This window comes from Rhinoderma darwinii, chromosome 8 (assembly GCF_050947455.1).
Source record: "Rhinoderma darwinii isolate aRhiDar2 chromosome 8, aRhiDar2.hap1, whole genome shotgun sequence".
NCBI classification, from domain to species: domain Eukaryota; kingdom Metazoa; phylum Chordata; class Amphibia; order Anura; family Rhinodermatidae; genus Rhinoderma; species Rhinoderma darwinii.
In genome coordinates, this window is record NC_134694.1 from 30854875 (window position 1) to 30872979 (window position 18105).

The 18105-nt window shown below is 41.7% G+C and overlaps 1 protein-coding gene across 2 annotated transcripts in view; it reads right to left on the reverse strand.

Annotated features, from left to right (window-relative positions):
* BRINP1 (BMP/retinoic acid inducible neural specific 1) overlaps positions 1–18105 on the reverse strand; it is a 206941-nt gene that overhangs the window by 109457 nt on the left and 79379 nt on the right. For both annotated transcript variants that reach the window (XM_075835550.1, XM_075835549.1), the window contains exon 2: positions 13814–14069. In XM_075835550.1, coding sequence (XP_075691665.1) covers positions 13814–14019 — 206 coding nt within the window. In that variant the 5' untranslated portion in view covers positions 14020–14069. The remainder of the gene's footprint in view (positions 1–13813; positions 14070–18105) is intronic.

Here is an 18105-nt window from a genome sequence, read left to right on the forward strand (position 1 = left end):
TACGCCTGAAAATACGGCTCCAATACGTCGGCAAACATCTGCCCATTCATTTGAATGGGTTTGCCGACTTACTGTGCCGACGACCTGTAATTTACGCGTCGTCGTTTGACAGCTGTCAAACGACGACGCGTAAAATGACTGCCCCGTCAAAGAAGTGCAGGACACTTCTTTGGACGTTTTTGGAGCCGTTTTCTCATAGACTCCAATGAAAACAGCTCCAAAAACGGATGTAAAAAACGCTGCGAAAACATCGCGAAAAACGCCGCGAAAAACGCGAGTTGCTCAAAAATTGTCTGAAAATCAGGGGCTATTTTCCCTTGAAAACAGCTCCGTATTTTCAGACGTAATTGCAGTTATCGTGTGCACATACCCTTAGGGTATGTTCACACGCTTACTAAAAAACGTCTGAAAATACGGAGCTGTTTTCAAGGGAAAACAGCTCCTAATTTTCAGCCGTTTTTTAAGCAACTCTCGTTTTTCGCTGCATTTTTTACGGACGTTTTTGGAGCTGTTTTTCTATGGAGTCAATGAAAAATGGCTCCAAAAACGGCTCAAGAAGGGACAAGTACTCCTTTTTCGCAGGCGTTTGTTTACTAAGGGTATATGCACATGTAGGGTTTGCAGGCTTATTTCGGGGCGTTCATGCCGCGAAAAACGCGAGTTGCTAAAAAAAAACATCTGAAAATCAGGAGCTGTTTTCCCTGGAAAACAGCTCCGTATTTTCTGACGTTTTTGAGTTTGTGTGTGCAAATACCCTCAATGCAACTGCAACACTAGGTCAAAGTGTAATTTGACTGGAACTTTGGCACAACTTTCAAAAGTATTACAATAGTAGCACTGCAGTAGAGGAGTGAACAAAAATGAAGGCAATTGCGAAAACTGTCAACATAACCTGTTGAAGGGCATCTCAAGGTGAAGTTAAGGTTAGTCAATCAACATAAATCATGTGACAATTAGGGCTTCGTTCACACCTGCGTCGGGACTCCATTCATGAGTTCCGTCGGAGTATTCCGTCAGGGGAACCCATGATCGGAATCCAAACTGAAACAAACGGAAACCATGGGTTTTCATTTGCATCACCATTGATTTTAATGCTGACGGATCCGGTGCAAGTGGTTTTCGATTGTCACCATTGTGTAAGGGTCAGGTTGTTTTGACAGAATCAATGGCGCAGTCGACTACAGTATTGATTCAGTCAAAACAACGGAACCCTTACACAATGGTGACAAACGGAAACCATTTGCACCTGATCCGTCATCAATGAAATCAATGGTGATGCAAACGGAAAGCTATGGTTTCTGTTTGTTTCCGTTTGGATTCCGCTCATGGGTTACCCTGACGGAAAGCTCCGACGGAACCCATGAAGGAAGTCCTGACGCAGATGTGGACAAAGTCTCTCAAACAGAAGCACCTCAATGTGTATAACTGGCCTTAAATAGAGATATTTCTCTAAACCTAGTCCATTTAGTTATTCCTATGTTGCTATATCAATAAATGATAATAAATTATGGGGCCGTGATAAAGAAAATTCTGCGTTGTTTTTGTATACAAATAATAGCATATTTTTGCAGATTTTCCCATATGTTAATTTAAACGTCTTACAAAATTGTAAAATTAATATGCATATTTGACAGAACAAACAATAGAAAATATAAGAACTAACATAAAATTATTTTTGATTGTATAATTGCTTTGGACTTAGGATACATAAATTAAGTCTATGCTTAAGAAAATGATACAATGTGTTTTTTGGATTCTAGTATTCTTTGTTTGAACGCAATTTAGATGCAATGGTTCACATCAGTCTGGTTTTTTTTGTTTGTTTTTTTATATTAAAGGACACATTTGTCTATTGTTTGCCTAGTAATAAATACTGCAAAAAAATGACAACCCCAAAAATTATGGAGTTTTAGCAGTCTAAGAAGTAAAAAGAGAAAGTCCATTGTCCTTCAAAAGGATTATGCAGCATTCACAATAAATGTGACTTGGGTTCCCTTGGCACTACATTTGGAGCTCATATAATACATAATGAGTGGAAATATATCCACAGGAGAGCAGAACACATGAAAATTCAGCATATTCTATATTTGCATTGTAAAAAAGCAGTTTAAGTACTGGCCACGGGCTTACCGCAGGCAGTAAAAACAATTACCTGGCCAAAATAGGGTTGTTAGCATCTAACACAGTATAATGTAAGATTTTTTTATCGACTTGTTGTCGTAATAAATACATTAAACAAACATTTGAGGGTAGTATGGTGGTGTCACTTATCCTTTCTGCACCAATGTTAACGTTTACCAGCATGTACCACTGTAGAAATTGCCCATTTTGGGCATTATTAGTACACTGAAAAATCTAAACTGTAAAACGTTTAAGGCTTTGTTCACATCCGAGTTGGGGTCCCGTTCTGATGTTTCGTCAGAACACGACCCTAAACAGACAAATTGATACAGATGGAAACCAGAGGTTTCCATTTCCATCACCATTGATTTCAATGGTGGCGTATCCGGTGCCCATGGTTTCCGTTTGTCTCTGTTGTGCACCGGACCCGTCGTTTCGCTGGAAGCAATAGCGTAGTCAACTACGCTATTGCTTCTGGCAAAACGACAGAACCAATGCACGACAAAGACAAGTTCCATCCTACTATCAAACTCACTCTCAACTACTCAACATCTCAAATATAATTTCTGGACATGACCATACACACGAGAAACAATACCATACAAACAACAATCTACCATAAACCTACAGGCCGTCCAGCATATCTGAGATGCAACAGCTTCCATCCAAGACACATAAAGAAATCCATGATCTACAGCCAGGATCTGCGGTACATACGGATCTGTTCAGACAGTGAAGACCGAGAATAACAACTGCTATCACTGAAGAATACATTCTTACAACAGGGATACCATCCACTGATTATAGATGATCAGATCTACAGAGCCACAAGAACTCCAAGGAGCAATCTTCTGGAATACAAAAAGAAGGAAGACAACAGCAGGGTGCCCCTAGTGGTCATATACAACCCACAAATGAACGTCTTGAGGAAAATTGCTGCTGATCTCCAACCTGTATCTAACAAAGACAATAAACTGAAGGACATATTCCCGGATTTACCTCTTCTTGCCTACAAACAGCCACCAAACCTACGGAATCTCCTGGTCAGAAGTGCCCTCTCACCACCATCAGAGACTGGCACGTTCCCGTGCAACAGTAGAAAATGCAAGACCTGTACCAACATCTTATCATCAAACACCATCCAGATACCATACACGCAGCAGGACTATAAAATCACTGGCACGTTCTCCTGAACATCCTCCAATGTAGTGTACATGATCCTGTGTACAAGGTGCATCAGTAAAGGAATCTACATTGGAGAAACAATACAAAAACTACAAACCAGAATGAATCTTCACAGACATACAATAAGACAGGAGGTGGATACACCCGTGGGAAAACACTTCTCTGGACCTGATCTCAGTTTGGCAGATTTAAAGGTCCTAATACTAAATGGTCATTTTAAAAACAACAGAGAAAGAAAAATTTGGGAATTCAAGCTGATGATAAAATTCCAGTCATTGACATAAGGCCCTCAATCTAACACCAGGATTTATGAGCCACTACATGGACACACGTCACGTCCCCCATCAGACTGACTCCTAAGTCATCACCCCTATAACCTCAGTTTTATTGCCCCGGCTTATCTTAATGATGTATCACTTCATGTACTAATTGTCTTTGTGTAACATCTAAATGTTGTGCTTTTTTCTAAGACATTCATTTGTAAATGCCTGAAGAAGGAGCCTGTGTGCTCTGAAAGCCGCATATATCATTTTTATGGTTAGGCAATAAAGGTATCATACCTATTATACTTTTGTCTTTTTTAACACAAAAGTATTTAACATTTCATATTGTTTCTGGCTAACACGATACTACACTATTTTTTACTGTACTTCGTGATTAACATTATCAATTAGCATGCTCTAACTTTGGAATTGTATCTGCCAATTTTTTCTATAGACCTCTCTATAGAACTTTAATGTCGCTAGGAAAAATACATGTACAAAATTACACAAAATAAAAAACACCACTGAAAACGCATGTAAAAATCAGCAATCTTGAAACGCTTGAAACACGTGGCATTTTTTTCATCCATTTTAAAATGCGGGGGAAAAAAGTGTGTGTGTGAAGGAGACCTAATACAGGCTAACCTATGTACACAGCACCTCTTGTTATCTTTTAGCAGCGCATTGATTTCCGAAAGTCTTGTGTTGCAGTTCTCCAAACACCTCGCGCATACAGCTGTACGGCTCTGAATTCATGCGGAGGTAAACAGATGATTTTTCTGTTGGATTCAGTGCAAAATTAAAAGCCAAAAATTTGTGACATACTCCATCGGGTGCCATATTACAGAAATATTCTTCCCTAGAAGCACTGCTTTTAGGGGAAAAAAAAAAGCTCCATACATACGGCACCTGACACAGCATATAACAGCAGCACAAAGGCAGTATGGCTCTATAGCCCACGATGTGCTGCTGTCATGCACAAAGCTCTGCTGTGAGTATGGGGCGTAAGAGTAGCTGCATTTGTAGACAGTTATTTGTGTGGGTGGGGGGATCAAAAAGTGAAGAGAAAACAGTTCAGCTTCCATTAGCGACAGGGATGGACACTATTAGCATCAGATCCCTGCGCAAGAATAAAATATGGGTCCCTTGTTTTCAACTGCCACTTTGACACACATCAGGGTGCTAGCCATAGACAACCTCATTCCTGGCCCTCCCGAAAATCCTTCATTACTGTGCCAATCCACCAGTAATTGTGAGACATAGATGGCAGCAGTATTTTTTTAAGGTAGCAGTGGGCACCCTTGCATGCAGGGCTTCTATGCACAGCAGTGGCGTAACTACCGCTATAGCAGCCGTAGCGACTGCTACGGGGCCCGCGGCATGAGGGGGCCCGTGTCGCCCGCCGGCACAGGCCCCCACCATGGCCGGAGGCTCCGCTAGCAGCCACTATGGCTGCTACAGCGCGACGCCACTGAACACTATGGCAGAGCAGGGAGGTATCTCCCCGCTCTGCCATTAAACAAAAGACATGTATCCCCTATCCACAGGACAGGGGATACATGTGTGATCGCTGGCATTGATAAGGAGAACGGGGGACTGAAAGTCCCCTGAAGTTCTCCATCACAAACCTCGGACTTCCGGGGTCTGTGTCGGCAGCTCCATAGAAATGAATGGAGCGCCGGTCGCGCTTGTGCGCATGCGTGACCAGCGCTCCTTTCATTCTTATTGAGCTGCGCAAACGCCTGGAAGTCAGAGGTTAGTCATACAGAACTTCGGGGTGAATTTCGGTCTCCCGTTCTCCCTATCGCTGCCAGCGATCACACATGTATCCCCTATCCTGTGGATAGGGGATACATGTCTTTTGTCTTTTCACACTGTAGGTCGCATTTTTTTGGGGGGTTGGGGACGCTGTATGGCGTTCCCTACAGGGGGGGCTGTATAGCGTTCCCTAGAGAGGGGGGCTGTGTGGCGTTCCCTACAGGGGGGGCTGTATAGCGTTCCCTAGAGAGGGGGGCTGTATGGCATTCCCTACAGGGGGGGCTGTATGGCGTTCCCTACAGGGGGGGCTGTATGGCATTCCCTACAGGGGGGGCTGTAAGGCGTTCCCTGCAGGGGAGGGCTGTATGGCATTCCCTACAGGGGGGGCTGTAATGCGTTCCCTACAGGGGGGGCTGTGTGGCGTTCCCTAAGGGGGGGGCTGTAGGGCGTTCCCTACAGGGGGGGCAGTATGGCGTTCCCTACAGACCCCCCCTGTAGGGAAAGCCATACAGACCCCCTGTAGATAACGCCATACAGACCCCCTGTAGATAACGCAATACAGATCCCCTGTAGATGGCGCCATACAGCCCCCCTGTAGATAACGCAATACAGTCCCCCTGTGGATAGCGCCATACAGCCCCCCTGTAGATAACGCCATACAGTCCCCCTGTGGATAGCGCCATACAGCCCCCTCTGTAGATGGCGCCATACAGCCCCCCGTGTAGATAACGCCATACAGCCCCCTTTGTAGATATCTACAGAGGGGGCTGTATGGCATTATCTACAGGGGGGACTGTATGGCGCTATCTACAGAGGGGCTGTATGGCGTTATCTACAGGGGGGACTGTATGGCGTTATCTACAGGGGGGCTGTATGGCGCTATCCACAGGGGGACTGTAGGGCGTTATCTACAGGGGGCTGTAAAAAAGGCACTATCTACAAGGGGGGGTTGTGTGACACCCAGGGGGGGGGGCCCTGTCAAAAGTTTGCTATGGGGCCCAGTCTATCCTAGTTACGCCCCTGATGCACAGGTTACAAATATGGTGTGTCCACCCCTGATTAGCAATTTCCAGAGAAGATAATAAGAATAATAAGAAAAATAAGAACAACAATAGGAAGATAATAATAAAAAGAAGAATAAGATGATAATTATAAGACCTAGAAATCTTGATGCTTTTAGACCTTTGTATGAAATGACCTGATGGCACTAAGAAAAACCTTAATATTTATTCAACCACATTCAAGTCTACTAGAAATTGTTGGGCACAGCCTGGATATAATCATTATTTTCTTCTCGATAGATAGATAGATAGATAGATAGATAGATAGATAGATAGATAGATAGATAGATAGATAGATAGATAGATAGATAGATGATCGATAGATAGATAGATAGATAGATAGATAGATAGATAGATAGATAGATAGATAGATAGATAGATAGATAGATAGATAGATAGATAGATAGCAATCATTTTATTTTTGAACACTCCAGGAATTTGAAAATAAAAATAATTACCACCCACCCTCCTTGTGAAAAAACGAGGTTAGTTGTCTTTTTTTAGTTCTGCTGTTAACCATTTTAGTTTTTTATTTTAACTTGCGTTCTCGTAGACATTCATTTTTGAGGTCATGACAGCACCTACATTGTTCCAATTCCAATGCATTCTCTCAAGTTTCAGCTGACTTTCTCAAGAAGCTTCCTCTTCAGTTTGATTCGTTTTTTAACATATTGAAAATGCTTTTGCAAAAAGCATTTCTATGTTGAATAAGGAGAACACACTTTAATAGTTGTGAAAGCAATTTAAACTTGGATTGCCAAGTCACCAGTTATATAATCCGTGAACTGTAATGCCATAATGTATGAATTCTGTTCTGGCAAATGTAGAAACTAGGCATATTGGGATATGTATGATAGATTGTAAATTTTCTAATAAGCTGGAAAGCCTTGTCTAAACCATAAATCTTTCAAGTAGTACTCAAATATATGGCAATTGTTTGGGCATCTTAAGTACTAATAATGATTCTGATATTGCGTCAGAGTGGGGATTTAACACTCTCAATGCTTTGAGCTCTGATGTGAGATGTGTACAATCTCACTTTACTATATAATTTTAAGGCTGAGCTCACACATCACAAATTTGTCACAGATTTTCAATGCGGATTTTGCCCTTTGAAATGCAAAACTGTGAAATCTGCATCAAATCCGCAACAAAATCTGCGACAAATCCGCAACATGTGAACTCAGCCTAAAGGGTTGTTGATTTTTTACAATCCTTTTTTGTTAAAAGGGTTCCACAAAAATAAACTGATCGCAGGTTGTTCCGCAGCTGGGACCTAGCAATAAACTATAATCTACAAGGGGACCTGGCAGCAACTATCCAATTCCCCTGTGGTACCACCACAGTGGAAATGCGACATTACACATATCCTATTGAAATCAATGGTCTTCATTTTAATGCAGGAAATGAGCCAGATCCTCTAGAGCAGGGGTCTCAAACACGCGGCCCGTGGGCCACAGAGCGGGACACAGATCCGCTAGTATAGGCTCTGCTCCGGGACTCTGTGGAGTCCCCTGACATCGCTGTCCATATATGAACAGCGATGTCTGGGGCTACCCCAGAGCCGGAGTCCCAGGCAGAGCACTAGTATAGGCTCTCCTCCGGGACCCTGTGGAATCCCCTGACATCGCTGCCCATATATGAACAGCGATGTCAGGGGCTTCCCCAGAGCAGGAATCCCGGGCAGTGCACTAGTATAGGCTCTGCTCCGGGACTCTGGGGAAGCCTCTGACATCACTGTCCAGACATGGACTGTGTTGTCAGGGACTTCCCCAGAGCCGGAGTCCCAGAGCAGAATGCTAGTAGCGCTCTGCCAGGAACTCTGGCTCTGGGTTTGCCCCTGACATCAATGTGCATATATGGACAGTGATGTCAGGAGTAGAGCTGGAGTCCCAGGCAGAGCGCGCTGGTAGCTCTCTGCCTGGGACTCCGGCTCTGGGGTTGCCCTGGCATCACTGTCCTTATTTGGACAGTGATGTCAGGAGGAAAGCTGGAGTCCCAGGAAGAGCGCTACTGGTGCCCTGCCCAGGACTCCAGCTCTGGGGTTGCCCCTGACATCTCTGTCCATATATGGACAGTAATGTCAGGAACAGAGCTGGAATCCCAGGAAAATTACTAGAAGCGCCTCTGCTCTGGGGCTCCAGCTCTGGGCAAGGCCCTGACATTACTGTCCATAGATGGACACTGATGTCAGTGGCTTCCCCATTGTTCCAGAACAGAGCCTATACTAGCGCTCTGCTCTGGGACTCCAGCTCTGGGGTTGCCCCTGATATCACATTCCGGTCCAGGAGGATCATTGACGTCACTGTCTATGGCAATGCTCTGGCTGGGGATTCCACTCCTAGAGGGAGCCCCAATGCAGCTATCTACTGGGGGGGTGTGTGGCACTATATACAAGGGGGGTTTGTGGCATTATCTACAGAGTGCACTGTGGCATTATCTGGGCGGGGTGGCATTATCTACAGAGGGCACTGTGGATTTATCTACAGAGGGCATTGTGGTATTATCTATGGGTGGGTGTGTGGCAGTATCTACAGAGGGCACTGTGGCAGTATTTACAGAGGGCACTGTGGCATTATCTACAGAGGGCTCTGTGGCACTATCTAAAAAGTGGCTGCCCAATCTCGACATTCGTGTATCTCCCAAATGCTGCCAACTGAGCCATCAGACTGTATTTAGCGACACTTAAACTGGAAAACTGGATTGTTAAAATAAGCATGTGGAGAAAACGCGCAAAATTCTGTTAAGTTTAAATCTAGCGGTATTATTATAGTAATGTAGTATTATTAGAGTAGTTCAAATAACTAATTGATTAACAATAATTTTGTATTAAATTTGAAAGTAATGCGGCCCCTCAACTTCACATTTTTTCTATATGTTGCCCACTTACCCGGCTGAGTTTGAGACTCCTGCTCTAGGGCAAGATTAAGCTAGAGCTCTCTTTTCCAGCTAAATGATCAAGGTCTCGAGCAACCAAGTCTATTACTCATCATGCCTTATTACAGTATTTGAAAATGGATTTCCTAAACTAGAAAATCCCTTTAGGAACATCATTTGTATGAGAAATATTCTCCTTTCTGAAAAGACTTGTATAAAATTCAGTAATCTATGAATTTGACTTCTGTAAATCAATAGAGAATAAGTCTGCAGTGGGTTTGTAAAGGGGTTGTTTCATGACAGGCATTTATGTTATATCAACAGGATATGGCATAAATGCCTTAAATATGCAGGTCCTACTTCTGGGACCAAACCTATTTTCCTAAAGAGGACCCTCCAACCCCATTCCACATAGGATGCCGCATCCAGGCAGAGAATAAGTGCAGAACAGGACGAGATTCCAGAAACGGCCGTGCTCGCTGAGTTACGCTGTTTCTGTATCGCGGAAGTTACAGGAACAGTGTAGATCAGCGAGTTCGGCTGTTTTAGAAAACCTGTCCTGGCTCTGCACTGTTCCTTTGTGAGCGGCTGAGGTACCACCATTAGGGAGATAGGTGCAGGTCCTAGAGGTGGGACCCGAATCTATTAGACATTTATAGCAGATGCTGTGGATATGCCATAAGTATCTGTCATGTGATAACCCATTTAAGTGAAAGCTATACTGAATTTTTCCTATACGTCTGAATAGATCCTACTGCTCTGTCTGAACATAGGGCAACATGTTCAATGTGACAGACTTGCTTAAAAAATTGAAACCAGTCATAACTTTATCAGTCGCATCATAACTGGATAGAATCTACATAGTAGGTGAGGCTGAAAAAAGACAAAGGTCCACCCAGCTCTGCCTATTATCCTGTAATGTTGATGCAGAGGACTGAAAAACACCCATGAGGCAAAAAACAATTTTCCTCATTGTATGAAAAAAAAATACCTTCCCAACTCCAAAAATGGCAATCAAAATAAATCCATGGAGCAACGACCCAAAGTCACATTATCTTCATTAAAGACAATATAAAAAGTGGCAATGCATGGAACGATGTAGAATGCGTGCAAGATACACTTTTTTTCTATTTTTCCAGTTATGATACTTTATTTTCATCATAATTTGAAAGAAAATAATATTTAAGTTCATCCACATGAAAGGCAATCGTTCTAATATACAGGATGCATAATACTTTCCGCTTGGCATGTTTCGAAAATGGTCGTATATGTCTATTGTAAAATCTTTGGAAACAAATGACACAACTTTAGCTCCATCTTTTACAGTCAAGTAAGCAATATGATGAGCCCATCCAACTCCATGAGTTTCTCAATTTCTGCTTTTGCAGATATTTAATTATACCTCAATGCTTCTCTTCCATAACAGATGCACAGACAGAAAGGCTGCACAGATCTGATAACATGTGAAAAACATCTCTCTGTGGCCTTCATGTTTCCTATGATCATAATTCACCAGGCACATATCAAAAAAATATACTACCACATGTGAGTCTTCACCTATAAAAAGGCGTAGTGGGATATTTATCATCAATGGCTTAATGAGGGTATGTTCATTGCGGTGAAAAAAACCGCATAATAAATGCTTTTTAAAAGAAGAACGTTTTTTTATATGCCATTTTTTTTCCTCATTTACTTACATGTGTTTTTTAGTTTTTTTAGTTCATATGTATATATTGCAGTTGTTAATTTTCTGAGCCAAGCCCTTGTGGAATCGTAAATAAAAAAAAGTAAAAGCTGCAAGCTTTAATAAAATGTGGTTTCCTCTGTGGTTGCAGTTACCCCATTCACCTCAATGAGAACAAACCAAACATATAACGCATATAGGATGTGTCGGACATGCAGACTTATTTTTTTAAACCACAACCGCAGTAATAAACCGCGCACTGAATAACTGCAACGTTTGAAATACATTTTTTAAATAAATTGAATATGTTGTACAACTGATTGAACTTTTATATGCAAGTGCATACATGCCATAGAGGCAGACCATGCGGGCTCTATAGGGCCCCTGGAGAAAGAGTGCCGAAATGAGGTTGGCTGAACTTCAACCACTTTAATAGGTGATAAGTAACTGTGCAGAGATCCCGTCTTCATAGATTATACATACAGGTCGTAGAGATAAAGGATAATGTAAAGGAGATGGGGAAAATAAGCACCAAGTCCTCCTGTTCCAGATGGTTGGGGTTGTAGTGTTGTTAATAGGCACCAGAAGAGGGCACCATTTTAATTTTTGCTATGGAGCCCCTCGTCTCTAGGTGCGCCCTTGTGTATATGGGTCTTTCTGACCTAAACTGAACTGCATTTAACTTGATTCTAGTTGGATATTTCCACAGGAACAGAATATACTAGGATCCTGGTATTAACAGATTGGTATATTCAGTATGTTATGTTGAGTCAGGCACATTTTAAGGAATAAGAAAGGACTATTTCCACTCTAGGGCAATTAAGTCTAGGCCTTTCTAATGTGTATTATCCTTTCTCTGGATTATTTGGGATATAACGTATGATTTCATTATTTTAATAATTTAGCATGTAACTACAGATTGTTTCTGGATCACCTACTTTTCCTACAAACATTTTTACTATTAAATTTTTGTGGATTACTATATTCACACATAAAAGTCATAAAGCTGTCCTGCACTGCCTATTGGATTCTCTCATATCAAGTTCATCTCTTATGCCCCAGTGATAATGATATACCCCAAAAACACTTCCTTTTTGTATTTTTTTATAGTATATATGCCACAGTTGACTTCCTATTTCCCCTGTACATCACCATGGAGTCTTACTAAAACATGTGTCACTGGTGAGTTACATCATCCCCATGAAACACGTTGAAAGTTGTTTTTTTTTTTACATTTCTCAATAAGTTTACTAAGGCTTAATAGGAATAGGCTCATTTCAGGGTCAATCTTTTCAGTGCATTTGGAAAATGTAGCATCATCTTTTCCCTCCCCCTGTTCCCCATCCATAGTCACCCATAATAACCATCTGTAGTGATGCATATCCATATATATCCTCTGTTTATCTTTGTGTACTACATGTTTCGTGTATTTTTTTTTATATTTAATATTGAAGGTCAAGTTTTATTTTGGGGTAACTGCTGTAATTTTTTGTTCACTTAATATAATACTATAGAGGGATTTGGGGAAGCTTGAGGTTTGGGCAGAGAAATGGCAAATAAAGTTTAATGTGGATATATGTAATATTATGCACTTGGGCCGAGAAAACAAATTTTCCAATTATGCATTAAATGGTAAAACACTGGGTGAAACTGCTACAGAAAAAGACTTGGGGATAATGGTAGACAGTAAATTTACCTTTAGCAACCAGTGCAAGGCAGCTGCTGCCAAGGCAAATAAAATCATGAGATGCATCAAAAGAGGCATAGATGTTCATGACAAGAACATGGTTTTGCCTCTATACAAATCGCTAGTCAGACCACATATGGAATATTGTGATCTAATTACAATGTACAAATATATAATTGGACAGTACAGAGATCTTTCTAATGATTTTTTTACACCTAGGCCTGTAAGAAGGACAAGGGGGCATCCTCTACATCTAGAGGAAGACCATCACAGACGGCTATTCTTTACTGTGAGAGCAGTGAGACTATGGAACTCTCTGCCACAGGATGTGGTGATAGTTGATTCTTTACTGTGAGAGCAGTGAGACTAGGGAACTCTCTGCCACAGGATGTGGTGATGGTTGATTCTTTACTGTGAGAGCAGGGAGACTATGGAACTCTCTGCCACAGGATGTGGTGATGGTTGATTCTTTGAACAAGTTCAGGAAGGGCCTTGATGCCTTTCTTGAAAAATGTAATATTACAGGTTATGAGTACTAGATTATGGAGATGGGACGTTGATCCAGGGATTTATTCTGATTGCCATATTTGGAGTCGGGGAGGAATTTTTCCCTTATTGAGGCAATTGGCATTAACCTTATAGGGATTTTTGCCTTCCTCTGGATCAACATGGTAGGATTATAGGTTGGACTTAATGGACCTGTATCTCTTTTCAACCTCATCAACTATGTAACTAGGTAACTTGTTTCACTGGTTTGTTCAATTTAATTCTTACCCAATAACTAGACTACTGTATGTGATGATTATTTATTTGCAATAGGCACAATAAAGTTTCCCAGCCTCAAATGATTTTTTGAACAGAAAGAATCACATGATAACTCACTCTCCTGCCCAGGGAGACAATCTTGTTTTATTGACAAGACACTATTTTGGCCATACAGACATACTTTAGTCAAGTACATCAGTACTGCTCTCTTTAACCATTAGTATATATTTATTTACTATGCAACATGTGATAAGGTCTGTCCCGTCAGGATCTGACCCTCTCATCAGTTATTTTCAATTCACCCAACCCTCCATCTCTAATCAAAACTTAAAATTGACAAAGCATATTCACAAAAATAGTGGCATATTACTGTGTATATACAGTAGTGTAAATGAAATAGGCAAATTTTAACCTGTAAATCTTGTATCTAGTTGAGTAGCCCTGCCGATGCCTCTCCACAAAGGACATGTAACTCTTAGAATGGTGAAATGGACCACGATCAGAGATGAGCCAGTCAAACTCTTTGGAGACATGTTCCTGGGATTGGAATGATTCCTGCAAAGCGATCTGCTCCCAAATAAACAGGAAGGAGAGCAACTTGACTAGACGCCAGCTCATGCTTCTCCCTCTGCTTCTCCCCTCTCATTCTTGCTCCATTTTCTGGAGTCCTGTTAGAATATAAGAAAGAAATAGAAAAAAATGTTATTACAGTTACATTGTCTATTCATTTGTACAATATCTCATTCTTCTGTATACTTTTCATGTAATTTTACATATGTTATCTAAACAGGCCACGATTTTCTTTCAACATCAACCATAAATCATGTAATGATAGGATAAAAATGTGACTCTACATCAGGGGTAGGCAATCTTTTTGGTATGGCGTGCCAATGAAAAAAAAATCAATAAAGAAGTACTCGGTGTGCCGTGCAAATATAAAAGTCATATAAGACAAACTGTTACGACGTAGGTGACCTAAATCAATGAATCAGTCAATTAAAATTACATTTCAATGTGACCCTTGTACCTAATAATAATAATAATAATCTTTATTTATATAGCGCCAACATATTCCACAGCACTTTACAATTCAGTGGGTACATTGTACAGACAATATCAGACATTATATAGTGACAAAACTAATTTACAATTCAAACAAGAGGAGTGAGGACTCTGCTCGCAAGAGCTTACAATCTATGAGGAAATAAGGGAGAGAAAAATGTGAAAAATGCTTGTTAAGTACAATGGTCCAAATCTTTTATACACATGGGGTAGCACACATAAAGCTTCATGAGCCAGTCACCAGCCAGTATCTGTGCATGACAGACATGAAGTGCATTAGGGAGCGAGGAGTGTGGGGGATACTGCTGAATAGGGGGTCCAGTTCTCATGACTAATGTAAAAGGGGGGCCAGGGAAAGGAGTCAGATTAGGGAATGTTATAGGCCTGTCTAAATAGATGTGTTTTCAGGGCACGTTTAAAACTGTGGATGTTGGGAATTAACTGGTTCAAGACGCAGGACGAGAATGCTCGTCCTGAGCGGCGGGTCGTTGCCGCATTAGGACGAGCATTCTCGTCCTGCAGTTAAACTGTCACCGCTTGTAAACAAACGGTGACAGGACAGTGACTTCAGCTCTCACAGACAGCTGAGCGTCACAGCTATCGGCGGTGAGACCAATCACGGCTCTCCGCCCCGTGGATCGCTGTGATTGGTCAGTCACTCCAGACTGACCAATCACAGCAGAAAAGTGAATTGCCGCCCTTCCTCTGTGACGGATCTCCTCACAGTTGTGACAGTTCTGAGGAGATCGGACCAGAGTGAATTTAGTGTGTCCCCTCACAATTGTAAAACAGCACACAAACCCGTTTTTTAACCCCATAGAGCTCCCCAATCCACCTCCCCTTCCCTCTCCTTTTGCCTAGTTACTTAGTTTGTAAGTTTGCCCACTGTCAAAGACATGAACAGTCTAGAATTTTTAGGCTAGGTTAATTTTACCAGTGAGAGATAGATTATATTTAAAAAAAAAAAGAAAATCACATAGTCAAAATTATATATATTTATTTGCATTGTGCACAGAGAAATAAGTATTTGATCCCTTTGCCAAACAAGACTTAATACTTGGTGGCAAAACCCTTGTTGGCAAGCACAGCAGTCAGACGTTTTTTGTAGTTGATGATGAGGTTTGCACACATGTTAGATGGAATTTTGGCCCACTCCTCTTTGCAGATCATCTGTAAATCATTAAGATTTCGAGGCTGTCGCTTGGCAACTCGGATCTTCAGCTCCCTCCATAAGTTTTCGATGGGATTAAGGTCTGGAGACTGGCTAGGCCACTCCATGACTTTAATGTGCTTCTTTTTGAGCCACTCCTTTGTTGCCTTGGCTGTATGTTTCGGGTCATTGTCGTGCTGGGAGACCCAGCCACGAGCCATTTTTAATGTCCTGGTGGAGGGAAGGAGGTTGTCACTCAGGATTTGATGGTTCATGGCTCCATCCATTCTCCCATTGATGCGGTGAAGTAGTCCTGTGCCCTTAGCAGAGAAACACCCCCAAAACATAATGTTTCCACCTCCATGCTTGACAGTGGGGACGTTGTTCTTTGGGTCATAGGCAGCATTTCCCTTCCTCCAAACACGGCGAGTTGAGTTAATGCCAAAGAGCTCATTTTTAGTCTCATCTGACCACAGCACCTTCTCCCAATCACTCTCAGAATCATCCAGATGTTCATTTGCAAACTTCAGATGGGCCTTCTTGAGCAGGGGGACCTTGCGGGCACTGCAGGATTTTAATCCATTACGGCGTAATATGTTACCAATGGTTTTCTTGGTGACTGTGGTCCCAGCTGCCTTGAGATCATTAACAAGTTCCCCCCCGTGTAGTTTTCGGCTGAGCTCTCACCTTCCTCAGGATCAAGGATACCCCACGAGGTGAGATTTTGCATGGAGCCCCAGATCGATGTCGATTGACAGTCATTTTGTATGTTTTCCATTTTCTTACTATTGCACCAACAGTTGTCTCCTTCTCACCCAGCGTCGTACTTATGGTTTTGTAGCCCATTCCAGCCTTGTGCAGGTCTATGATCTTGTCCCTGACATCCTTAGAAAGCTCTTTGGTCTTGCCCATGTTGTAGAGGTTAGAGTCAGACTGATTAATTGAGTCTGTGGACAGGAGTCTTTTATACAGGTGACCATTTAAGACAGCTGTCTTTAATGCAGGCACCAAGTTGATTTGGAGCGTGTAACTGGTCTGGAGGAGGCTGAACTCTTAATGGTTTGGTAGGGGATCAAATACTTATTTCTCTGTGCACAATGCAAATAAATATATATAATTTTGACTATGTGATTTTCAGTTTTTTTTTAAAATATAATCTATCTCTCACTGGTAAAATTAACCTAGCCTAAAAATTCTAGACTGTTCATGACTTTGACAGTGGGCAAACTTACAAAATCAGCAAGGGATCAAATACTTATTTCCTTCACTGTATATACACGTGTATATTATATAAATACATATATATGTTATATAGTATATATATATATATATATATAGGTAATAAATATACGCTATATATATCGTATGCAGACGTCCGAAAAAGAGTGTTAACCCTTCCTGCGCTGACGTTTTAGGCGCGATTTTTTGTTTTAGCATAAAATAAAAAGTTCACATTTTAAATAATCTAAAAAATTTTAGTAGTAGTTTAGGTAGGTTTACATATATACACACACGCATGCACCAGGTTTCTGACGACATTTCCGAAGTAGTTTTTTTATTTGTCATAAAATTAAAAAAAGTATAAAGTTATGGCTAAACAGAATTACACTGTGGAGGAGGCCTACGCCATGCTGTGTCTGTGTGTCATGCAGACACACAGACACGGAAACCGCCAGTGAGGATGAGGAACACTTCCTTATTTTGTCATCCTCTAGCGATAGTGAGGAACCCCCACAAAGGCGGAGTAAGCAGAGTGACAGTCACTCAAGTAACTCCAATTGGGTACCCCCAAATATTTTTTCACCCCAAATTCCTGAATTCACTTCTGCCCCAGGAATAAAAATTGATACCACTGGGTACACGGAATTAAATTTTTTTCAAATTTTCTTCACGGAGGAATTGGTGAACCTAATGGTCACTCAAACAAATATTTATGCCGAACAGTATCTGGCCAGTCACCCCGCGTCATATTACGCTAGAGGCCAGAAGTGGCATCCAACATGTGCTGCAGAAATTAAAAAGTTCTGGGGGCTCCTTCTTAATATGGGGCTTATTAAGAAACCCACCATACGGTCCTACTGGTCGACCGACGTTCTGTATGCTACCCCAATGTACAGGGCTGTAATGGTGAGAACTCAGTTTGAGGCAATATTGAGATTCCTCCATTACACTGACAACAGCCAGTGCCCTCCGCCTGGTGACCCCAACCAGGACAGATTATTTAAAATAAGGCTGCTCATTTCATAGACATACACCCCTAATAAAAATATTGTCATAGATGAGTCACTCGTGCTCTTCAAAGGAAGGCTACGATTTAGGCAATACTTGCCAAGTAAAAGGGCAAAATACGGGATCAAAATTTATAAGCTCTGTGAGAGTGAAAGTGGGTACACTCACAGATTTTGAATTTACGAGGGAAAAGACTCCCAAATCTGCCCAACAGAGTGTCCCCCTGTCCTCAATATAAGCGGCAAAATTGTGTGGGACCTTTT